The sequence below is a fragment of the Anomalospiza imberbis genome, chromosome 6 (assembly GCF_031753505.1).
Source record: "Anomalospiza imberbis isolate Cuckoo-Finch-1a 21T00152 chromosome 6, ASM3175350v1, whole genome shotgun sequence".
NCBI lineage: Eukaryota > Metazoa > Chordata > Aves > Passeriformes > Viduidae > Anomalospiza > Anomalospiza imberbis.
In genome coordinates, this window is record NC_089686.1 from 12,620,753 (window position 1) to 12,646,481 (window position 25,729).

The 25,729-nt window shown below is 38.6% G+C and overlaps 1 protein-coding gene across 2 annotated transcripts in view; it reads left to right on the forward strand.

Moving 5' to 3' along the window:
* SETD3 (SET domain containing 3, actin N3(tau)-histidine methyltransferase) overlaps positions 1–25,729 on the forward strand; it is a 611,377-nt gene that overhangs the window by 570,723 nt on the left and 14,925 nt on the right. The window contains exons 2-6 of one of the 2 annotated variants that reach the window (XM_068192423.1): positions 2,986–3,097; positions 4,708–4,800; positions 7,853–8,001; positions 9,126–9,198; positions 9,701–9,957. In XM_068192423.1, coding sequence (XP_068048524.1) covers positions 2,995–3,097; positions 4,708–4,800; positions 7,853–8,001; positions 9,126–9,198; positions 9,701–9,957 — 675 coding nt within the window. In that variant the 5' untranslated portion in view covers positions 2,986–2,994. The remainder of the gene's footprint in view (positions 1–2,985; positions 3,098–4,707; positions 4,801–7,852; positions 8,002–9,125; positions 9,199–9,700; positions 9,958–25,729) is intronic. The other variant, XM_068192424.1, reaches the window with a different exon arrangement.

Genomic DNA, 25,729 nt, shown 5'->3' on the forward strand with positions numbered 1-25,729 from the left:
TCTTTGAGATGTCTGAAGTTGTGGACATGACTGTCTCTCTTCCATCTCACTGCAAAGTAACTGGACACAGAATCTTCTATGCTGTCCAGAAAGATATTATTTACTGTATAGACTACTTATAGATGTGAAGACTTCAGTTGCAATAACATGTGAAATTGTAGGGAAAAAATTAGATCTGGAGATTGAGAGGCTCCATTTTCTGCTTTAGCTTCAAAGTTAAATCAGGTTGCTTACGGCCTTGCTGAGGCAAATTTTTAAATTCTCCAAGGTTGCTTGGAGATGCTGTTAAATCTCCATCCTGTTCAGTGCTCAACCATCCTCAGGGTGAGGAGTTTCCTTATGTTTATGTGGAATTTTCTTTGAGGCATTGTGTGTCTGTTGCCAGTTGAGATTTTGCTGTGTTTTCCGAGAAGAATCTGCCTTCACCTGTTGTATAATTCCCTATCACATAGATGAAGGCAGTAGTGGACTCCCTTTCATCTCCAGACTAAACAAATGATATCTTTCATCTTATGTGTTAGCCCTTTTAGTGGCCTTCCTCTGGATGTGCTTCAGTTTGCCAGTACTCCTGCTCTGTGTGGCCTCACCACTTCAAGCAGAGGGGAATAATTGCTTCTCTTGACCTGCTGTTTATGTTTTTTGCTTGTGCAGGTCAAACTGTGGTTAGTTTTCACTCGTTTATGGGTGCTGGCTTTTTCTGTCTCCTAGAGTCTCCAAATCCTTTTCTGCACAGCTGCTGCTGGTCCAGTCTGCAGCTATGGTACTGTATATTATCTTTTCCTTCCCAAATGCAGGATACTTTATCTTTGTATAACTTAAAGTCACTTCTGGCTTCTTCCTCCAGTTAGCTGGGATCCTTCTGAATGCTGGTCCTGCCCTTGAACATGTTGGCTGCTTTTCCCATTTTATATTGTCTGTAAATGTGCTGAGCATCCTGTAAATGTCCTAGCTTCCAAATCTGGTGATGTTGGCCAGAATTGTCTACTGAGAAAAACTGCATCTAATCAGTTGGCATAAAGGATTATGGACCAAAACTCTTTGAACTTCATGATTCAAGGAATTTTTTGTCTGCCTATTCACTCCATGTCTCCTTAGTTTGATAATTGGGGTGCTATGGAAGATAGTGTTAAAAACCTTGCATAAGTTAAAGCACTGGCAACCACCAATTCTCTCTGGTCCATGCAGCCACTTAATCTTCTGCTTAAGGCAGTGCAGGGTTTGCCTTTAGAAGTCTGTTTTCTGATCCCAGTCACATTTATGTCCATCATGCTTGGAAATAACTTCCTTTTAGAACTCATTCTACATTTTGTACAGCAAATGAGGTGAGACTCAATTTTTTCTAGTTCTCTGGATCCGTTACTCTCTCCTGCCTCCACCTTGCCTTTCTGTTTGGTTTTGTTTGATTTTAAGATTTCAGTTTCCTCTCATGAGCAATTACCATGACTTTTCAAAGATGGTAGCCAGCAGCCTTCCAGAGACATCAACTAGCTTTTTCAGTACTTTGGATGTTTCCTGTCTGATCCTACATACTTTTGTAGGTCCAGCTTACCTAGATAGCTTTTGGATTTGGTAGTTCTTCTCCCTCAAACTTTGCTACTAAATGCAGAAACATGGTAAACCTGATAGCAGCCCTTGCTGGTAAAGACCATGGCCAAAGTATCAAGTGTCTCAACTTTTTCTGTACCTTTCATCACTAGGTAGCTTCCTGATTTAGCAGCTGAATTACACTTTGCCCAGAGTGTCTTCTGCTTATGGTAAAAGCTTTTCCTCTTGCCTTTCCCATTCATCCTTGATACCAGCTCCAAACAAGCTTCGGCCTCCCTCTTTCATCCTCTGATTGCCCAGACAGTGTATCTATAGTCTCCTCCAGTTGCCTGTCCCCAGTTCCACTTTACCTATGTTTCTGTTTCATGTGAGCTCTGTCAGTGAGGAGTCCTGTGTGCAGTCAGCTGACCTCCTGCTCTGCCTGCTGATTTTCTTTCATGTTGGGAAGGCTTGTTTGGTGCTCAGAGAAGAGAATCCAGGAAGGTGACTGGGTGTCATGGACACATTTGTAGCCTCCCAGGTAATTCTGCTTACCATTCCCTGAGGAAGTCCCAGTTCTGTCTATTGCAGTGAGTCCTGAGTCTTTAGTCTGCTTTTTTCCTTCCTTTTTTTTCTCAAGACTTATACTACAGTTTCACAATTACTGCATCCAAGGCAGTTGGCTGTCTCATGCGTAAGCAGTTCTTCCTTATTCATGAGTACCAGATCCTGCACAACCCCTCCTCTAGAAGTCTGTTCAGTGCCAGCATCAGAAATTGCTCCCAGTGCATTGTGAGAAATTCCCTGGATATTTCACACCTTACTACACTGCTGTTCCAGGAGGTGTTGTGTGATTTAAGTCCTGCATGAGAACAAGGGGCACTGAATATTGGAATACCAGGCTAAGATGATGTTCCATTTACTTTGGGAACTGAAAATAAGTTTTCTTTAACTAGTTGCCTTGAATCAGAAGAAGCTGCAGCAAAGATACACAGATGGTATTTTGATTTTATTTTGAAATGGAATACTTAATTTTCAATTCATTTTGAATTACTATGAAACATACAGTCAAAATACTAATTCAGCTACTATTGGCCATGCAGCTGATGAGATAAAATAACCTGGTTTTCTATAGCCTGAATACTTTGGAATCCATAATATTTGTTCACAACTAATGAATTTGCACGTGATTAGAATAATGTTTCTTTTTGTCTCTAAGATTTCTATTTTCTAATTACCCTGAAGTAATTAATGTGCAACTACATGAAATATTGTTTCAGATTGCACTGTGTAGCTCTTACATTCAGGCCATGCAAATAATACTTGCACATATATATGGGCGAGAAATAATTTCTCATTCTTTTCTTTTTTATGTGACTAGTGAAAGAAGATCTTGTTCATTCATACTTAATATATTTTGTTTCATTGTAATTGGTGACAGTGTGTTTCTTAATCTGTTTTAGTTGGAAGATGGGGAAGAAAAGCCGAGTGAAAACTCAGAAGTCAGGTACAGGAGCCACAGCGACAGTATCTCCAAAGGAAATGTTGAATCTAATTAGCGAGTTATTGCAAAGTAGGTTTTGCTTCTATGCCTCTCTGGGAAAAGGGATGGTGTGCAAATCACTCAAAAACATTTTCTTGCTGAAGCCAGTGAGTTGTATTTTTTCTGTAAGTGGCCAAGCTTGCTATTTCAGAGTGCTTAAGATAGATACTCTGAGAAATATACTAAACTACCTCTGTTAATATATGCCATCACTGTCTTATTTTAATAGGTATTTATTGGCCAGACCATATTTGTTGCAGCATTTAGCTTTTCATCTAAATACAAGCTTAAATAGTGGGTTAGGTTAGATTTTTATAAACAATCAGGCAGCTTGGCATTTAAGCTTTGTCAAAAATGTTTTTCTTGTAAACTTGAAGAATTACACTGTTTCTATTTATCACTTGATCAGTACTTTGAACTGATACTAGAGTAGGGAAATTAACTGTGGGAAGCAGTAATACAACTCAGTTCAACTGCACAGATATTTTTGTTGCTTAGATAAATTTGTTGTTGTTGCTGTTTGGAAACTTTTCGCAGTGCTTAGATCTTGTGTATAGACCAAAGATTGTTTCAGTTGTTGAGAAACTTGAAACTCATCCATTATTTCTAGTAAATATGAAAAGCAGTGCACAATTTCATACAATGATGCTAAAATACTATTGACTCTTTCTACTGTCATTAGTAACTTTGCTGTGATACAGTTCTTTTTGAAACACAGGTCCAGATTTTCATATTCTGGACACATCTAAATGTTGCCTTAGAAAAATTAAAATTTTTCTTAGCATTGCTCATGAGGAGGAGACAAGGAGTTGGCAAAGCAGTTTGATGCTTATGCTACAATTGGCCTCTGCTTTGTTACCAAAAATAAAATGTAGATCTAATTTGCTAAGCAAAGACAAGTATCAGCTGTTCTTTTTGTCAAGCTTCCATATTTTATTCAATGCTGAGATTTTTCAAATCACTTGAGCAAGGTAATCTTCAGCTGTCCACTTGGATTTACATGGCTTAGATCAAGAAATGCACACACTGACATTTAGAATATTGGCAGAGACACTGTGGATGTAATCTAAAGCTAAAGCATGGCTTTGTGTTCCTTTGCTTGTCCCTCCAGTACTTGTGCATCTATGAAAACAGTATTGACTAGGCAGGTCAAATGTATGTACCAGCAAATTTCTCAGTTTTTTAAGGTATGCTCTATGCTATTGTCTGCTTTCATTACAGCAAGAGTGATGGCAAGCAGGGTAATGTAAACAGAGTGCTTTGCTTAAATTATTGAAAACAGACACTTTTTTTGTTGTTTGTCTTATCTGAGATATTATTTACTTAATGGCCTGGTTGTTTACCTTTTTTTTCTTCCAAGCTTTTTATACATTTGCTATTTCTTATATCTGAAAGAATATTAAAAATAAAAAAAGTTATACTGTTAAGATTTCAAAACTCTAATTACCTGTCATATAATGGGATAATTATAACAGTGGAGATTGGTTTATTTACCATGGAAACATATTTGAAGGACAAATAGTAAAACCATAATTCTGAGGTTAAAATATATATGTGTGTGTGTGCATATATACATGTGTGTATATATATGTGTATAGATATATAATGTACTTAATTAAAGAAAACATTTTTCTTTCCAGAGTGCAGTAGTCCTCCCCCAGGTCCTGGTAAGGAATGGGAAGAATACGTACAGATCCGTTCGCTTGTGGAGAAAATCCGCAAAAAGCAGAAAGGTAAATGTGAAATGCTTTCAAGTGTTTCTGAGATGTTCAGGTGGGCTTCACCACTGGCATTAACCATTTTAATACTCAGAATTCTGAATGATTATCACAGACAGATGGTCCTGTGAGAATTCTGTCTGATAAGTAGAAAAAGGAGCTTGAAATTGTTTTCTCATCACAATCTGAAGGACTAGAAGTAACAATCCTTAGGGAATAATAGGCTGCCTTGGTTCCTGGTTGCATAGTCTGTTGCTCTGCTTCTATATACCTGAACATTCTAAAGTTAAATTTGTAACTGTTTTACATCAAGACTTTACTGGATATTGAAGTAGTTTCAGCAAGACAACATCAGGACATCAAGTGATGACAAAAGTATGTCACAAAATAAATGCAGCAGCTAATAAGTCTCTCTGCTCTAAATGAAGCACATAATCAAAATAAAGAATTTATTACAATATCACAGTTCATGAGGAATTTTATTGCCAGTTTTCCAAAGTTTAAGGTATGCTTATTTTTCATACTAGATCAGTTTTCTTCTATTATGGTCTGTAACATCTTGCTTTTTTTATATTAATTTTGTTATGTTTGGAGGCATGCTCTAAAAATCCTTTTCATATAATTTTAGTAAAAGTAACCTCTTTTATGACGGATATATTTTAATGACTGAGAAATAAGATGACTTTTTAACCTTGCAATGAATAGATTTGGGCTGGACGTACCTGAAAAAGTCCTAAACAATTCTTTCTTCTCTGGTATTTATACAGTAATAGCAAGAAAGCCAGACTACATATAAATGGAGCTTGACTAGTTCATGGTGTTGCTTGATAAACCAAATACTGAAGAGGCTTGAGATTTCTCTTTCACACCTGTTTTTAGTATACTTTGACTGATACATAAAGATCTTACTGCATGAAAGGACTTAACACATCTCTGAACACCAGTTCTTGGCAGAGGGTGTATGGAAGAATAAACGATGCTTTTTCAGTGACTGCATTCTGTAGTGATGTAGATGTGAACTTGGTTCATTTTTAACTGTGCCATGACTTCTATAAACTTCCTGTACATGTCCAGGTTTTTATGATGTAATATATGGGTTAAAGTAAGTCATAATTCAGGTTAGTAAGAGCAGAGTTAGCATTGGGGTTGGCCTCTTCCCTGAATCTTTCTTCTGCACCAGAAGGATTAAACTATCCACGGGGAAGATGCTGCTGGCAGAGATGGTAGAATTAGTGTAACGGTATCATGTTAATAGAGCATATTTTTTTCTTTGGAAGATACAAAACCTAACCACACTGCTCTTGATGTGTCTTTCCATGTAACATTTTCACATACGTGGTGAGTAGCAATGGTATGGTGTCTTTCAAGACTGTTTTTAATGGAACATAGTAGTTAATCTACAGAGTTTGCTAGCTTAATAGAGGCTTCAGACAGTTAGCAGAGGAAGTTCCTGTTGGGAGCTCTGAGATGTACAAATTAATATATATTGCCAAAAATGTTAAACTTTGTGCTTTTTTTGACTAGAGCAGGGGGTTGCAGGATGTGAACGAGAATGATCTTTGGTATAGAAAACTCTTAATTTGAAAACTGAGTATTTTTAATTTCTAAAAGTTTCCTTGTTTGACTCATTAGCAAAATCTTAAATAAAGCTAATTTTCAATATAGATTTTCATCAGTTCAACTATATTTTGTTCTGTGTAGAAACAGTTTATTCCCCAATGGTGCTTATGACTTAAAGGAGCTGATCTTCTCTTTAATTTGGAAAAAATGGGAAGTATTGGTCCACATTTTATATGAGTAACAGAAGTAGAATTTTAGAGATGCTTAAAGAATGGTGCCAAGTACAAGCTGGATGTTAAAAGCTTCCAGTAGTCTTATACAGTAGCAAAAATTGGAAATCAAAAGAACAAAATCTTGGATAGTGTAAATACCTACCAAGTTCTGTAGAAACTATGCAAGAAGTCTTACTATGTTTTGCAGGCATTATATTCCAAAAAATACTTTGCAAATGCTTAATAACTTTTTATATTGCATCATCAAAGATGAAAGTTTTAAATGATACTTGCACTTTTAAGTTAACTACAGATTTCATTGGTTTTTGGGCCTTGAAATGCAAAATTTGGAGGCAGGAGTGGGATATTTTAAATAGACTAATGCTACTTCCCTAAAATAATTTTAATCTCAAAATGTATTTTATTCCCTGTGCTTAGCCAAAATATCTTTGAATGTAAAGCATCTTGCTGATGACATTTTGTCACTCATAAAATGGCCTGAGCATTTTGGGGTCCTTTGGACACTTTTAATGTGATCTGACTCTGGAGTTTGGATTGAAGAGAACACACAGAGGCAGAGGTACAAAAGGAACTGGCTGAGTTTAGCCAGGAACTATTACAGAGAGATTCAAATGAATTCACAGTAGAGGAAAGCTGAGGAAATCAATGAGGCTTGTGATTTCACTGGTGGACCACATGCTGTTGGAGAAGAAAAGTGTAAAAATTTGGATGAGCTCTGTGATGTCCAGAAGATGATCCTTAGATATTTTAGATCTAGCCTTAGATCTATCCTTAGATATTTTAGTAGATCCATATGCTACAGGAAAAGGCTAACTGCCTTGTATGTGAAAGAAGGAACTCAAGATCTGCTTATCATCAATTGCAGCGCTGAATTAATGAAATTACAGCTTGCCTCTCAAATTCTTCTTAGTCTGTATCAACATGTTGTGGTGACTGCATTTATCATTGATATTAAGATTGGAAATACTTTTGCTTTTATTAAAAGGGAAAGAAAAGGAAAGTTCCATATTTCATTACTGCTCAGTTTGGGCAGTTGCATTTTTAAGATGACTGGTAAGCCATTTTGGCAAAATAATGAATTTGATGAAAATTTGGTATGACATTTATATAGTACTGAGTTACACTTAACAGAGACCAGTTCTGGCTCAGCTGCTTCAAAGTAGCACTGCTGTGAGATAGCAGATAGCTTTTAACATGGGCTTCTATACTGAGCTTTTTTATCTTTCTGGGTCCTCTTATTTCTGCATTTGTTTTTCAATAAATTGTGTATGTAGGTTTGTCTGTTGTCTTTGATGGAAAAAGAGATGACTATTTCCCTGAATTGATAAAGTGGGCAACTGAAAATGGAGCATCCACAGAGGGTTTTGAAATAGCTAACTTTGAAGAGGAGGGATTTGGTTTGAAAGCAACAAGAGAGATAAAGGTGAGCATGTGAACATTTGACTTAGATTAGAAAATCGTGTTTGGAATGTATCTGCAGAGCTCTGAAATGCTCACCCTTTTCCCCCTTTTAACTGCTTATGCTGTTCTGAAACATTACCAACTCTGTGTACTTGAGAATAATATTATTGATAAAATAGAGTATTATTTTTGATGACTCCTGATAGTGCTGTGAATTTTTAATCAATTTTTTTTTCCCCTCTATGTTGCCTATACTCTTTACCTAATCACCGGGGTACTCTACCACACTGATGTATCCCTTTATTCCATGTATTCTAACTATTTAGTCTCTTCTCTTCTTTCATGTCCCTTTTGAAGAGCTGGAAAAGTTTTTGCCTGAAAAAGAGGTATTTGCAATACCTATTTAGTCTCTTTTCTTCTTCTTTCATGTCCACTCTTTTAAAGAATTGGTCTTTTTGTCTCAGAAAGAGGTGCTTGCAATACCTATTATCCAGTGAAAATGAAAAAAAATCCCCAAATTATGATAATTGTAAAGGATTTTTTTATCATCAGATAAGGAGTATAGACACACACAGAGTTAGGTAACTGTTAATAGGTAAGCATTTAAAAGTTGTGTCTTTCCATTCCTATTTTGTAGGTGGGAAACAGGTTTGAAGACCAATTAGCTGTTGTAGAAAGACGATTAGAAAATGAGCACAGTATAATCATTTAAGAGCTTCATTAGCACACAGTGAATAAATTCATAAAAACCCTGAACAGTTCTTCTAGAATAAAAACAGCCAATATGAAAAACTCTACTGTGAGAAAATATGTGATAATGTAATTATTAGCAATATAATGTGTCAGATAGCTTTAACTTTGTGTTGTACATATTAGCAGTTCCAAAATGGAAGGGCTTTATTTTGTATCTGAGTGCCTGCATTTAAAGCTTTGTGTAATGCAGATTGAAACATTGATTACCACAATATGAAACACAGGTAGTTTGTTGAATTTGCAGTGGAAGAGAAGGAATTCTGGTTCAGAATAATTTTGATTTAAAAAAAATTAATGCAAACAGCTTGTAATTTAAAGCTGGTGTATATTTGAGACACTTGGCATATCATATAAATGGTAGCTGACCCTCTTGCATTTCTTTCCTTTTTGTAGGCTGAAGAATTGTTTCTGTGGGTTCCTAGAAAACTGTTGATGACGGTTGAGTCAGCTAAAAATTCAGTCTTAGGTAAGAGCTCAAGGAAGTTCTTAAGAAAGAAATTAATATTTATGGGATCTTTCAGTAGGAGACTTTCTTTTTTAGCTGATCTTTTTTATTACAGAGCTTGCTTATCATGCTAGCCATCAGGTTTGGAATACTTAGAAACTTGAAGTGTCAGTGGAAAGAATTTAATTTCCCGGTTAGTTTCTGGCTGAGTGCACTGGATATCTTCCACAAGTGTTTGTGTTATTTTGAACACGTATCATGTAGCTTGTATAATACTTGGAGACAAAATGTTCTGAGGTATTGAGAATATTCTTTGAGTTTTGTCATGCAATTGTACGCGAGGCATTTGCTGTGTCAAAAATCTTGCAGTAGAATACAGTGTAGGCAGCTAAATATTTTAGAAACCTGAAAAGCTTTTTTTTTTTTTTTTTTATTAAGTGCTTAGCTATTATTTAAAGTAAATCTAAGATGATATTTTCCATGGAGAATCAATTTAGTTCCTCACCTTTCTTGGTTAATGCAGGATCTCTGTATTCTCAAGATCGAATTCTTCAAGCCATGGGCAATATAACATTGGCATTCCATCTCCTTTGTGAGCGAGCCAACCCCAACTCTTTTTGGCTGCCCTACATCCAGACTCTCCCCAGTGAATATGATACTCCTCTCTATTTTGAAGAAGATGAAGTACAGTATCTTCAATCAACTCAGGCCATACATGATGTTTTTAGCCAATATAAAAATACAGCTCGACAGTATGCCTATTTCTACAAAGTTATTCAGGTAAGAATCTTAAATATAGAATATGCATGTTGTTCTCATGATCCTTATTGTGGAAGGTGTGAAAACAGTGATGCTGAATAGGAGTACAAGTATATTGCCCTTGAAAGTCTGAATCATTAAAACAATTTCCTGGTGTTTTTTTTTAACTGCTATTGAAAATTTGCAGTTTTGTAGGCTTATAGATATATAAAAATGTATTTAGTTGGTTGAGAGAAGTGATTATTGCCCTTTGTTTAAAAATGGGTGAGGCTTCATCTGGAATATTGTACAATTTTGGGCCCACCAGTGCAAAAGACACATTAACAAACTGGAAACTTGTTGACAAACTGGAATGAGACCAGAGGAGGGCTATTAAAATGTAATTTGCTTCATCCCCTTATCTGTATGGGAGACTAAGGGATCTGGATTTTTTTGTTCTGGGGAAAAGGAGATAAGGAATGATCCAGTCACTGCTTTCGTCTTGCTACTGTTAGCCAGTCTCTAGAAGTTTGCAGGTTGGAAACTTTTCTACATGACCTGCAGAGATCAACAACCTATGCATGCCTCTGATTCGATGAAAAATGTGTAGTTTGCACTTAACAAAGTAAAATTATAATTGTTAATTGACAGAATTAAACCAATTGCATATGTTGTATTTCCAATGAACATGGATTAACTGTCTTTTTCTGTTCTATTTAGTGTAATTATTTTGATTGCTTTCAAACACAAAGATAAACCCATCTGGTAACAGTTAGGGTATTGAGAGGCTTGAGACGGGTGAACTTTTCATTGTGTTTTGAAGTAATGATTTTAACAAAGTTTCTAACAGAGCTCTGTTATTCTGACTGATACCTAGATATAATGTTGTAAGTGAATGTTGATGTGTTGTTCTCAAGGTAGTGCTCAATGTCCAAACATTCAAAGCTTTTTGTGCCACAATCTGTATAAAAAATGTATGGCTCTATGTACTGAATCTCCCCAAATGTGTGATCTAGAGACATTTTGTTTGGCCATGGGAGAGGTCAGAAGACACAAGGCAGTTCTAGTCTCCTTTAGTGTTACCAGAGCTCCAAAGCTTTTCTGTCAACTGTTTTAATTCAACAAAAGTTACATTATTTTGTGTAGCTGTTTGGTGTTTCAAGAACTGAATATGTTTCAAATACAAATTCAGTTATGGAGTATAAGGAGCAGAGGGATACATTCTGAAAACTGAAGTAATTGAAAATGATTGGTGAAAGCCAAATCAGATGCACGAGGAATAAACTAGAAACAATGGCTTTGATATTGGAAGGGAACTGAATTCTTCCTTCCAGGTGTCACAGTACAGGAAGCGGTAGTTCAGCCAACTCTTTTTTCTTGCTGTGTCCTATCCTAGACTGCCAGTCCATGCTCATTCTTCCAGCCTTCACTTAGTTTCTCAAAATATGCTGCCTGATCAAACAGAGCTTCTAAATGTTGTGCCTTAGAACATTTTTTTCACCCTAAAAAGGTCTACTGTTTTTAACAAGTTATTAGCAGAATATTGTGGAACGTTATCCAATTCTTCTAGCTGCTATTCTTGCTCTTGCAGTTCTTTTCAGAACTGAATCATCTGAATCAACTGAACTATCACAATGACCAGTTTTGTCATTTTCACGGACTAATCCTGCACTAGCACTGTTATGTGACTGCAACATTAATTGAAAAAAACCTCTGAAATGCAGAATAGTCTGAAAATTAGATCAGGTTTTTTTGGTTCTCCTGACAAATGCTTTTGTTGCTTGTCTTGTGTTCTTGTTATGTATCTTTTTCTATAGCTGTTGTTTCACATTTTTGAACATGAGATGAAGATAGATCAGGTGGGATTCAATTGCTTTATTTACTTTCCTTTGCAGAATGAGAGGTAATAAGTATTTAGTTAAATTTTAAGTAGGTCCTGGTTGTTTGGTGCCTTACTTCAGCACTGCCATGTCATCACAATGGGGCTGAATGTTTCTTCACTACTATTCAGCAAATACTGCTATTCACATTAGAAAGTCAAATAAATTCAGTTGGCTCCAGGAATGCCAACTGTATGTATTGGGCAGCTATTATTAATGTTATTGATGAAAACTTATGGAAAAGTTTAAATTTTTGATTTGTTTCTGCTCTCAAAAATAAGAGCTTGTAATTTATGAAATGGTGGAAGACTTCATAGAGAAAAAATAGAAGTATCTTTCTTCCCTAAAACAAAGTACCATCTTTCCTTATTCATAAAAGCTGAAATTAATTTTAGTATCAGCTTGCATGTACTCATATCATGTTTTGAACAAAATTGACCCACAAAATACTAATGCTAAGGGTAATTCATGAGCAGATGGAAAAGGGAAGAAACAGCGAAAGAGAAATTTTTCATATAAATGAAAAAAGCAAAGCAAACCCATTTGTCTATAAAAGGCAGTGTACTCTGCAAGCTCGATTAAATGAGGTTTTTTTAGATTTTTGTATACCATCATTTCATTCAGTACTACTACTGCTTTAGTAGAAGTGTTTAAATGAAAGCTGTTCAGTGTTACCAGGATTTTCATATTGCTTTCAGTATGCAGACTATTTTTTTTAAAGTACAAATACCTTTTAAAGTATATTTTTTAAGTACAAATACATTTTTTGTAATACAAAAATCTTAAAACTATGTTTACTTCATTGATAGTTGTTCTACTGTGGGAAGTAATGCTAGCAGCATCTTGAAATAAAAGCTGGGGTTTTTTGCTATTTGAAGATACTAAAAAAGGGACTACTTTGTGCAGGCAAAATATTCCAATTGCAACATTTTTAGTCTACAAAATATTTCTAATGGTGGGGTTAATAAAAGGGTTAACAGGTCCTGTCTTCAAATGCTTCTTTTTCTTTCCAAATAGGATTGCTAGACTCCTTTTAAAATAATTTGGCTTCTGATAGGTGTGCAGTTTCAAACATGGTTTGAGAAGTGCTGCTCTGTTTTATTTCCTTAGCTTTTCCATAAAGGGTGTCTGCTGCAGTTCTGACTCTTTCTCCAAGTGCTTAGTCTGGCTACACATGAAAAATGGGCAGATTTATGAATTTCACAGCTGTTGCAAGCTAAACTGTAGTCTTGTTTGATAAGCAGAAACAGGTGGGATGTTGAGCAGACAAAAATAAACTCTCAAGCATTTTAGCCAGGCTCTATAAACCACAGACACCTCTCTAAACATATGTAATTTGATAACTAAAAAAATAGTTAAAAGTTGTTGCAGATGTAATTCAACTGTGCATTTGGCCTCTGCATTGGTATCAAAATGCAGGGAATGCTCAAAAGATTACTTTAATTGCTGCAGACTTGTAGTTGCAAGATTATTTTAATAGTTTGTTCCAAAGAGAAATTCTGTAAGCTGCAGGGTTTTCTCTTCTCAGGGGAAGAGAAAGGAAGGTATATCTGTGACTTCCTTAAATTTTCTGAGCACTGCATGCCTGCAGAAGGGTGAACAAAGCCCAGATATTTATGGCTTAATGTTAAAAATGTTTTGTCCACTGAAATGTGGTATAATAGACACAAGAGGGAGCCATATAGTTTACAGACAATCACAGCGAGATTATATTCCTAAAGAAAATACAGCCAAGTTTGAAGCTTTTTTAAAAGAATATGCAGTGGTATTTGTGTTTGATTTTCAGGTGCATCTCTATGCCTGTTTGTAGTCAGCTACAGAGAAGTTTTTGGGACTCAAAACAAGATGTGAAGACAAGGAATGCACTTAGAAAAGGTGGAAGTGTCCAAGCTATTTACATTTTGAACATGATGGGTTTGACGCAGTGTTGTATCTTTTCCCCAGCTGTAGTAAAGACTGTTACTACCTGCCTAAATAAACGACAATTTTATGATAACTTTAGTTGTCTTTTAAAATCTTTGAAGTGGTAAGTCCAAAACCAGCAGACCATTAGCTAACCATAGCTTTTGCCATGGCTGTATGCCTTCACTGGCACTCTGTGAATAAGTAGTATCTCTATGTAGCTGCCTCTCATGTGCTGGAAAAAACACCAGTTTTGTGGGACTGTCCAGGATGACAGTTTGGCATTCATTTACACAGTGTTTTCAGCCTGTAGTCTTTGGACCACTGAGGGACCACATTTTTTTCTTTTTCTGAAGAGCACCAGCAAATTATCAGGCTGGAAAGAAAAAAACAAACAAAAAACCTGAACCTCAGCCAATGTGGTTGACAATGTGTAGTGGACCTCTGCTATAAGGCTGCCTGAACAGGGTGAAGCAAGAAGTGAATGAGGCCTTCTACAGATAGCTAAAATCAGCCTGATATTTGCAGGGCCTGGTCCTCAGCAGGGACTTCACTCCAGTGTCTGTTAAAGGAACAGCACAGCAGGCATAAGCAGTCCAGGAGGTTTGTGGAGAGCTTCCTCACCCAAGCAGTGGAAGGACCAGTGAGGAGAGGTGCTACTTGCATTCATGGACCTCATACTTACAAACAAGTAAGGGTTTGTTGGAGATGCAAAGGTTGAAGACAGCCTTGGCTGTAGTGATCATGAGGTGGTGGATTTCAGGATCCTGAGAGGAGGAAGCATAGCAAACTGCAAGGTCACGATGCTGGACTTCAGGAGAGCAGTATTGGCTCCTTCTGCTTGAAGAGTCCCATGGGATAAGGCTTGAAGAGCCCGTAAGATCTGCTTGAAGAATCCCATGGGATAAGGCTTTGGAGAGAGGAAGGATCCAAGAAAGAAAACATGGTTAGTATTGATAGATCACCTCCTCTATGTTCAGGAGCAGTTCATCCCAAAAGCATTAAGTCAGGCAAAAGTGCCAGGAGGCCTTCATGAATCAGCAAGGAACTCCTGGCAAAAACTCAGATATTAAAAGGAAGCATAGGGAAGGTGAAAGCAGGGACAGGTAACCTGTAAGGAATATTGTCCAATCATCCAGGTATGTGGTTAGGAAAGCTAAAGCCCAGCAGTAATTTCATCTTGCAAGTGATATCAAAGGTGATCAAAAGTGTTTCTATAGCTACATGGGTGACCAAAGGAGGACTAGAGGAAATGTGGGCCTGCTGCTGGATGGAGTGGGGGACTGTGATGTATAACATGTAAAATGGGGGTACCAAATGCCTTCCTTTACTGGTAAGACTGGCCTTCAGGAGTCCCAAATGCCAGAATGCCATCTAGAGGTGCCTGGACAAGCTTGAGAAATGGGCCATTGGGAACCTCAAAAAGTTCACCAGGGGAAAGTGCAAAGTGCTGCACCTGTGTTGGGGTAACCCATGCTATCAATACAGCTGTGGGTTGAAGGGATTGAGAGCAGCCCTGCAGAGATGGACTTTGGGAGTGCTGGTGAAGGAGCCAGCAATGTGTGTTTGCAGCTCAGAAAGCCAGTTGTACCCTGGACTGCATCAAAAGCAGTGTGGCCAGCAGGTTGAGAGAGGGGATTCAATCCCTCTGCTCTGGTGAGGCCCCACCTGGAGTACTGTACCCAGCTCTGGGGTCCCCAGCACAGAAAGGACATAGAGAGATTCCAGAGGATGGCCACAGAAATAATCAGAGGGCTGAAGCACCTCTCCTGTGAGGAAATGCTGAGAGAGCATTGTTCATCCTGGAGAAGAAAGAGCTCCAGAGAGGTCCTAGAGCAGCCTTTCTGTAGTTAAAATGGGATGAGAAAGATGGGGACCAACTTCTTGGCAGGGCTTGTTGCAAGAGGACCAAGGGTAATGGTTTTAGACTAAGAGATGGTTGATTTAGACTAGATCTAAGAAAGGCATTTTTTACAAAAATGATGGCGAAATGCTGACACAGGTTGCTCAGAGAGGTTGTTGATGCCCTATTCCTGGAAACATTACAGGTCAGGTTGGATGGGGCTCTGAGCAACCATCATCTAGTTGAAGATGTTCCTGTTCACATCAGTGAGGAGTTGGACTAGGTGACCCTTAGAGGTCCTTCCCAAAGCAAATTCAATGACTCTCAGTGATCTTTGAGCAATGATTTCCCAGTCATCTTCCCATTGATTGGGAAACTTTCCTGAGGCCTGGAAGAAAGCAAATGTCACTCCTATCCTCAGGATAGAAAGATGACCCAGGGAACTACAAGCCTGTTAGCCTCACTTCAGCTTCTGGTAAGGCACCATCCAGTGGGACTTTGACAGGCTGGAGAAATGGGCTGCTAATTGATGTTTAGCAAGAAGTGCAAAGTCCTGCAGTTGGAGTGAAATGATCCCATTATTATGTTGGGGGACAAGCTGAGCATGAGTCAGCAATGTGTCCTTGCAGCAAAAAGGGCTAGGCATCCTGGCTGCATTGGGATTGCTGGCAGCATGTTGAGAGAGGTGATCCTTCTCCTCTACTCAGCACTGGTGAGGCCACACCCAGAGTACTGTGTCCAGCGCTGGGCTCCCCAGTACAAGAGAAATCAGTTTAATTCTGTAAATCTTACTGAATGGAGAAAGCAAAGTCACCCATTTAAGTAACATTTTAGCAAGTAAACTTATTTTCTTTGACTCAGTTTTATGTTTCTTTGCAAAGTTAATGAGCAAATACTTGCTAGTGCTTCCTTTTCCTTCTATCAAGCTCCTCTGACTCAAGAAGACAGAAGCTGCCCAATGAGTCACACTCTTTTTAATATTTTTAAAAATAGAATCTATTTGGTAGAAGTTGTTAATAATTTTTAGGTATTATCTGTAATCTGATTTGCTTCCAGCATTTCACAGGAACACTGTCAAACAGTTTTCTGACTAGGGTGTATTGACATCTGGACACTGAGAAAATGTTGTAGTCCCGTTGTGAATACAAGCTTTGCAGTAATCTATCCAAATAAATTTTGATCTGTTTGTGTGCAGTACTGGACAGAGAACTTAATTTCCTGGAGGCTGTAATCCCTTTTGATCAGATACTAAATTTCATATATTATTCATATAAAATTTGACTAATTGATTTAGCATGAATGAAATTCTAAAATCCAGTCATTAGCTGTTGGGGACTGGAATATCATTTTAGTTAGGATGTTTAACACATCAAGTTCTAGATTTCATCATAGCATCTTTAAAATCTGGTATTGTGTGTGACTTTAATATTGGGTATATTAGGTGAGATTTCACAACTCTAACATAATTTTTGCACCAATTTTTGAAGTTGTGATGATACTTTCAATATTACTTATGCTGCTCTTATATTATTTTTCTGTGTTGTTTTTAATCTATCCTATTCCAATAAGCATATGATTTTCCAGGCCAGCATGAAGTAGAACATCTGGTTTCTCTCTGTACTTGGCTGGAGGACACCACCATTTAACTTGTGTGCTAAATGTTACTTGAGTTGGATGCAGACAAGTATACTGTCTTTTAAAACACCCTATTGAAGTAATCAGAAGGTGTTTATTATTTTCAAGTTGATGTAATAGAGAATATTTTAACGCTTCCAAAGATTTCAACCAATATGCAGTCAAAAAGGAAATGTATTTGAAATAGAATTCAATTTTGTTTCTGTATCAGGTAGGTCTTTGGAATTCTCAGTTTTCCGCCCTACTTGGTTTATACTCATTGGCATACCAGTCAAACAGCTTTTTTTCAGAAATTATGTCAGCGACACTGTGAAAAATGGGTGGAAGAAAGATGGCACAGTTGTAAGCCCTGTAAAATCTTTCCCTTGTCTACTATGCATGTCACCTTAAGGAGAGATTTAAAATTGCATTGAGTGGGCAGTTACAAAGGTAAAAATAGTGTTGCTATCTAGTTTGCTTTGTCTGGGTTTCAATGCCCAAGTTGTTCTTCTTGATCAATAATAAATAAATAGGCAGTTAATAATGAAATATATTTATGCTTTTCTGTGTTTTTCCTCTCTGTGAAGGCCAAAATATTGTATTAATCTGTTTTGCTGGCAGCAGATTGAAGATTGACAGTGTGCTTGTACTGTACCACTTAGCGTAGCTACTGTTAGGTGGTTTAGACTTTGCAAACATGCCAAATTCCTGATTTTTGTGTCACTTCTGGTATATCCCACCCCCGGCCATGATGACAGTAACAGCAGATCCTGGGGCTTCATTGGGCCATTCCTGTGGCTGCCCCTCTCCATGGCAGAAGCAGCCCCAGGCTTTGCTGGGTTGCATCTGTCCGAGTCAGGCAGATGAAGAGCTCAAGTCCTTGCGTGGGTGGGAGGTTCTGCTGCCTTCTTCCCCCGTTCCTTCCTTGCCTTCCACAGGAACACGGCGACAGCTCTGGGCTTTGAGCCAGCCGGACACAGGAGGAGGTGTTTGGCTGTTCAGGCAGCGTTTGCTCCTCAAGCAGCTGTTCCCTATCTCCTCCAAGGAAAAGGTGGCAGGCCATATGGAGGCATCCTGTGGTCCAGATTCAGACGATGGGCACCAGTTGGACCGTGCTGGCCTAGATCGGAATACAGGCACATCCTGCTTGGTGTCTGCTATTTCTTAGAGTGAAAATGATTCGAAGTTGGAGGACAGTCAGGATAAAGCATATCTTTCATTTTGGATATAGATGTTATCTTTCATTGTACAGATACTGTTAAGATATCCTAATCAGCAGGTTTTAATTTATTTTATATTCTGAATGGATTCTGCTATAGTGGCCTAAACGCCTGCTTTCCTCTAGAGAAGCAGAGATGTACTTCAAAGCGTATGTGCCAGTGCAAAACAAAATTTGTTTCTGCTTAGTTTAAACCACATTTGGGAGGAATAATACATTCTCTTGTTAGTAGTATGGGCTTTTAAAGCATTTTTTTGAAGACGGGTTCTCAACCACTCTCCTAGTTGAGAATACAGATAAGCATCTCTTTTTACAGCCAATAGAGTGGAGACAGTTTTTGTTTGCTTTTCTGTTAGTAGCTTTTTTTTTAACTGAGTTACACTTTATGGGACATTTGAGTCTATCCCCAGGGATGTTGTCTGTGTCTTTTGTGGAAGTGAGTGCCTCAGCAGACATCAGGAGATCATCATGCACTTACAAGTATACTTTCTCATATAAAGTTTGTACTTATTGTGCAGATTTAATATTTTTCCTGATATAACAGCAGTTACAAATGTTCCATAAATTTAAAATATTATAACAAGCTGATGTTTCTTAGAGAGGAATACTCAAAGGATGTATTCTTTAAGCACTGCAAAATTATACAGGGTACTTATCTTTGTTAAAATTAGTAATTTAACTAAATTACAAAGTGGATTATCCTCTTCAGTCAGACCCAATGCTAATACTCCACACAGTAGGACATTGATATGTTGCTAAGTAAACCAAAGTTTATTTTCTTGTACTGTTGTTTGAATGTGGGTTGAAGAGGAAATGGTAGGTTTTTCGTTTTTTGGGTGTGCGTGCCACTGTAGCCCCAGTACCTCTCATTCCAGGACTTACCATGGCCTGTAGGAGCTTAGTTATGAGATGATTGTGATCTAAGCTTCCACCTAAGTGGCTTCTGGTACGATTTATTGGAAAGCTTGAGTAGTTGAATCACAGGTAACAAAACTTCAGCTATACTGAATGATACTAATGCTTGTTAGCAAACTCTTTCATTGAGAGGTGGTTGTAAATCTGAAATATGATTTCTGTCCTTTCAAAGCAGTTCACTTCAGAGTTTCCATCACAGTATTTTATTTGTGGCTTGTGATTCACCTAATAGTGGAGTTCACTAATAGTAGAATTGTGGGATGAATTTGTGCATGAACGTAGTTTCTGTGTGTTGCACTAAACAGAATCATAAAGTATCCAGAGTTGGAAGGGACCCACAAGGATTGTCAAAGTCCAGCTCCTGAAATTAACAAGCTAACATGTTTCCTGAAATGAAAAATGCTCAAGGTAAATTTTGTATCTCCGGAAGAGCCTATAGAGGAAAAGATGTGTCATGGTGTGCAAACATAGACCCTTGCAAGGAAGCTGGGTTTTCTAGCTATCTTACTTGTACCTGTATGAATGAAATGCTGCAGAATGAGCCTGTAAATCTAAGGTCCAAGATGAACAGTAAACTCATATTTTGCAAGGAGATTTACCACAGGACATAATGGAGCTCGTGTGTCCTTCTGTCATGTGAACTGCTTCGGGAAGGACTCGGGAGCCTGACTCATTGCTAAACACATCTAATCTCAGCCCAGCTTCTGTTTTGGGAAAGAATAGTAGTATTTCAGAATTGTGTATGTATACATACACACATACAGAATAGGTAGTATTCTGAAGTAGAGTAATCAAGAAGTGAATGTTAAGGAGTCCATGGCTGTCTTGCCTCTGTTTAAAAAAGAAGATGGCACAAGATTGGAGGTGGGGTACTCGGTTGCAGTGAGTTCAGAGTTGTTTCTCTGTACTCTGTCTACCAAACAGCAATATCCACGTTGCATGTGAAGTGAGTTGTCAGTCCTTCAGACCCTTGAGTTAAAAGTTTGAGTTGTCTGTTGTGCCACTGCTTTCTCATTAACAAAGAACAATTTTGCAGGTAGAAGGTACAGAAAAAGGGACTGTGCAGTTAAATTCCATTGCACCAGAAGGAGTCATTCCACTTTGCTTCCGCTGCGTGAATCCCCTAATAGTCTGGAACAGTGCTTTCTTGTGCATATTGGCAGAAAGTAAATAAAAATTGCTGACATAAAGAATTAAGCAAGAATATTATTTAGATTTAAGACGTTTCAATGCTGTGGTACCTTTTTTCATATTAAGATTCATTCTATTAGGTTTTGCAAAGTAGAATTACCTTTTTTCTTTTAGGAAGGTCATATAACGGCACAAGTTTGGGAACCTTATTCCTAGCATTTCATGAATTGGCCTGCTTGAAAATTCTATAGCATGCCTCTGTAGTTATAAACTGTTGTTACAAAGTAAAATAATCTTTGGCTTTGTCTCCTGTCCTGTACAGTAAACTGGCTTCCTTCATTAGGTTAGGCAGCATATGTCCAATGGAAAAAGTGAATTCTTGTTTCCCTGTAGATCACTAGGATCCTCCATTCTGAATTCTTTATTTTACTTAGCTTTAGGGCAGTTAAAGCCTCAGCAGCTCCACAGAGAGGAGTTTCTCTTCAAGGCTGCTGCTTCAAAGGCTTTCCAGAGCTAGGAAAGGGACAGTAACCAGCAAATGCTGACAGATCTTCCTGCTTCTGGCCCTGAATGTGTGTGTGTTTGTGTTTTTGTACACCTACATATTGGCCTGAAACCATCAAGTAGCATCCACTAAGGCTCATAATGAAATCTCCCCATGTTAATGAGTACAGAGGAAAGAGAGAAGAATCTGCAGAGTTGAGGAGGAAAAAAATTGTTTGGTCAAAAGCAACTAACCCTTGGGGTTTATGTTCAAAGGAATGAAAGTTAACAAGGTGGAAACTTAAAGTGGTTTTGACTTTAACTGTTTCAAGCACCCTTAGTGTTTTGGGGGCTGTGAAGGGAGTGCAGTGGTGGCCTCAGTATCCTCTTAACACTAGCTACGATCATTTCCTGGGGTAGAAGTGGAGCTGTCACCACTTGAATGGGGATACAAGAGGTTTCTGAGATTATTGAAATCCGATTTAGTGATATCAATGCAGTGATTGCCCACAACTTTGCCTTGGACTTGTGAGTACTTGAAATAGTTGACACAGAAGTCCAACTTTGTCTACAAACTCAGGAAACCAGCAAAAACAAGGATTTTTTAAAAACCTTTTTTTGGCTATGTATTGCATTGGAGTAGTAGATGGGTACAATGTTCAGTTTATCTCAGTTTAGAGGTGGTGTCTTTTTAAAAAAAACCCTAACTGATCACATCTAGTGAATAAAATATTTTTTTCTTACTTGGATTATACAAGGGTTAATAGCACAAAGGAATACACTGGGCAATATGACTTCACATAAAAATACATCAGGTCTTTTCTAGGCATCTAATAGTGTAAATGTGAACACAAATTTAACACTAAGTAAACTTTAATTTTTCCTTCTACTCAGACATTGTATTGTGTGTTACAGTAATTGGACTTGTTCTTTGCATCACTTGGTAAACAAGCAAATGTTAAGCCAATTTTAATGGAAATTCTCCATCAAGATTAGGAAGTCTGATAAATGAGCTGTAGCATTTTGTGATTGAAGGGGGAAAAGGGTTACTGTCTTCAGAAGTCTGGCCACTCTGACAGGAGGTGAATGCCCCTAGGCTGGAAAGCAGAGTGAAGGTTGTGATGGCTTCTTAGCTGGAAGGGAACCCACCTATTCTACACTGCAGCCTTTATGCCATTGAAACAAGCCCTCAAAAAGTGAGAGTCCTTTAGCATCTACTTTCTGGAACTTGAGAATCATTACCTTGTGATGTCCATCTAAAAGTTTGATGGAGAAATTAATAACGCAGAGGCCCCTATGGCACTTCAGGAGTGTTGCTTGTTTGTGAGGCATTAAACATGAGATGTGAACCCCTGGATATTACTGCTTCACAGAAAGAGAAAAAAGTGGAAGTGTTTGGAAGTATCTTTTTTTTTTTTTTTTCTCCCCCCCACCCCCCCTTCCTCTGATTGCCATACTGAGTAACTGGCTTCTAGTCTGATAGTGTTTTAGGTGACTAGAATAACAGTCTGTCTCTTTCCACAGTGGCTGCAGACAATCTGGCAGCAATCACTGTTACTTTTTAATATTTCTGGTTATTTTGAGATATCCTCCAAATGTCTCAAAGAAGGCTTGGAACACTGAAGGGGAAAAAGCATTTTTTTATTCATTTTTTTTTTTAGGAATAGGAGCATCAGGAGGAAAATGAAATTCAGCATGCCACTATTTGTTTTTGCAGTGGTCATCACCCTGATTGCCAGCTCTGACAATATTTTCACAGAAAGGGTAACGAAATAAATGGTATTTGTTCTTTATAATAACTCTTTCAGTAGAATGTCAGGTCCTGCATCTAAATGAATATATTCATATTTTCATGTTCCCATTTTTTATTTAAAGCTTCCCCTCCCAACTTTCTGAAACTACTTCATACAGACTTGGTAAGTTAAAATTAGGGTTCATGTAGTGGATAATGTCACATTTGAAAGCTAATCTGTAGAGACCTAGCTGCATGAACCTGTAAAAGCTAGATCTGATTTTTTTTTTTTTACATATTAAGTGTTTGTTTAGTTTAAATACGTCTGTATCTTTTTTGAGCAGTCTGAGCAATTTGCATGCTATGCAGCAGTCATCGTCTATACTTTATTAAATATCTGTCAATTATAAATATCAAGGTTTTACATTAATGTCAAGATAGTACATCAAAAATTCATGGAATATGTGACTTTTTTCAAGGGTATTTAATACTTAATGCATTTGTGTCATTTTTCTTTTTAGATATATTGACAGGTTTTATTAAGTGTTTGTTAGGGAGATTTCATTTTTACCAAGGGACTATAAAGAGAAGCTGCATACTAAATCAAATTCTTAATCAGAATATTGTTCTTTTTTGTGTGTCTTCAGATTCTTGTAATCTGTAGGGTTTTTAAGTTACATAGTAGAATAGACCAAATCAGAAATCTTAACATGATCAAATATGCTGACGTATCTTAACTTTAAAAGAGCTACTAGAATATTGTACCATGGGATGTTATAAATATGGTAATTACATATGCTGGGATTTTTATTCTACCCTGTGTCTTTTAGGACCATATATTTTGTCCTTTATTGTAATTTACTAGTGGTTTTATGTGAATTACATCTGGATGGTGTCCACATAGGAGCAATCCCAAAGTTTCACAGATTTAGAAACCGGGACGGGTGACGGAGCATTTGGTGGCATCCGGGATCTTTGCCCATGGGTTGGGTGTTCGGGTTGGCTGTTACAGGGGGCTGCTTGTGTGAAATGAACAATTATCTCCCTGCAGTCCACTGATCTAATACACGTTTCCTGCAGGGAGGACAATGACAACATGTTTCGATCTTGCATCCTGTGGTTATTTGCTCCAGGTTTGGGCTGAGGCCGTAGGCTGGTGCTCCTGGAATGGGGTGTGCGCTGGAGCTGGACACAGGGGCTGTAGCCGTCGCTTTTTGGCTGTTGAGTCCCCGCAGTGTCTGCGATGCCTTTTCACCTCCAATGCATTATGACCATAGTCATTCTTACCCTTGAAAAAACAGCATGTTCCCCTAAATGCTGCTATTTCAGGGGCAGGAGGAAAGCAGGAGAGAGCAGAGAGGACAGACAGAGGTGTTTGCGTTACTGGGTTCTTTCTCCTGGGACGAACAGGTCGGACCCCGCTCGGCCGGGGCTCTTGCTCACGCAGCCGGTGCGCGGTGCAGCGCGGGGTTTGGGGATGCTGGCGGCGCTTGTGTCGGTGCCCTCGGCCCGCAGGCCGGCGGCAGGAGCGCGGAGCGGGCGCGGCGAGCGGAGCGGAGCGGAGCGGAGCGGAGCAGTGCGCGGCGGCGCCGGCAGGGGGCAGTGCCGGCCCGCGCGGCCCGCGGTGTGAGGGCCCGGCCCGGGGCGGCGGGGCTGCGGCGGGGCCGAGCGGCCGGGCACGGCCGCGGGCCGCGGGAGGGAGCGGCACCCGCGGGGCTCCGGGCGCTGAGTGCGAAACGCCGGCCGTGAACGTGAGGCGCACAATGAGACCCCACTCCTCACACCGATCGCCACGGGCCGCAGGGAAACGCGGCCGTGCTGTAAAGGGAAACGGAGGGGCTGGTACTCGCAGTGTTGGTGCTGCCCTTCCCTCCTTAATTTATCAAGCTGCTGCAAAATACATCGATAACACTAACAATAAGAGTTGGAATTAGATTGTCAAAAATGAAAACTATAGGGAGGGTTTTGTTTGTAGTAATTAATTCCAGCTGAAGGCTGAGTTTCTGCGTTCGTCTCTGGACTCGGGTCTGGACTGTCCGGCAGCGAAGGTGCCTCCTGAAATGTCTTGGCTTCGTCTCAGTCCTGGGTTTGTGCCGAAGGTTTTTGTGAAAAGAAACAACTGTACAGTGTGTTTCTACCAGTAAATTCCAAGGGATTTGTTACACAATGACTGTGCCATCGATGTGAGTGAAAATCATATGGAAACGTAGAGTGCTGTAAAAAGAAAAAAAAAAAATTCAAAGTGAGGGGAGGGACAGGAGCCGCTGGAAGTGTAAACTTCAGTCTCGTTCGGAGAAAGCCCATCGGAAGGGTTAACCGGAGGGGCTGAGGGAGAGCAGCCACCTGGGACCTCACACCCAATTGGCAGTCTTTTGTAATATATAATTTGCCTAAAATTGCGCGCTGAGCACAAGCTTTTGTTTTCTAATTGATTTACGGTTTGAGCCACTTTTACCTCATCCCCTACTGTCCTGCACACAGTGCCAGCAAGTACATTACAGTGAGAAATGATAAATTACCGCGCACTTGTGATGCTAATGCATCAAGAGTAAAAAACTGCGTACTACATGGAGCTTCATGCATTAAAAGCGTCGCAAAGATAGAGCTATGCAAAAAATCATTTGTATCTTCTGAAATAACCGTTTGATCATTTGCTTCAATTCGTCTCAGAGACCTAATTGAACGTGAAGATTAAAATTTATGCTGCTACGGCTTTCCATTTGTGAATTGGAACAAAGTTCTAAAGAGAATGTGTGAATGTGGGCTTAACGCTACCTGTATTTTCGAGACTTTAAATAAGTTAATTAGTCAGAAAAATAACGGGTATCAGAGCTTCTTAAAGCTTTTAGAAATTAAATGTTTGCTTGCTAATGAAAACTGTGGTATACATTCTCAAATGACACAGCTCCACTTTTAGATAGGAGCATGTGTAGATGGATTAATGTAGATACTGCATATCAGTGTTTGTCACCAAAGCTATTTAAATATTTTAATCTGCTTTTGTTTCAGAGGTGTAGTGCAACTTTTACTGAATAACACTGTTACAGGTATAAAGGAAGAATTGAAAATCTTGTATAATATTTCTTGCATTTGTG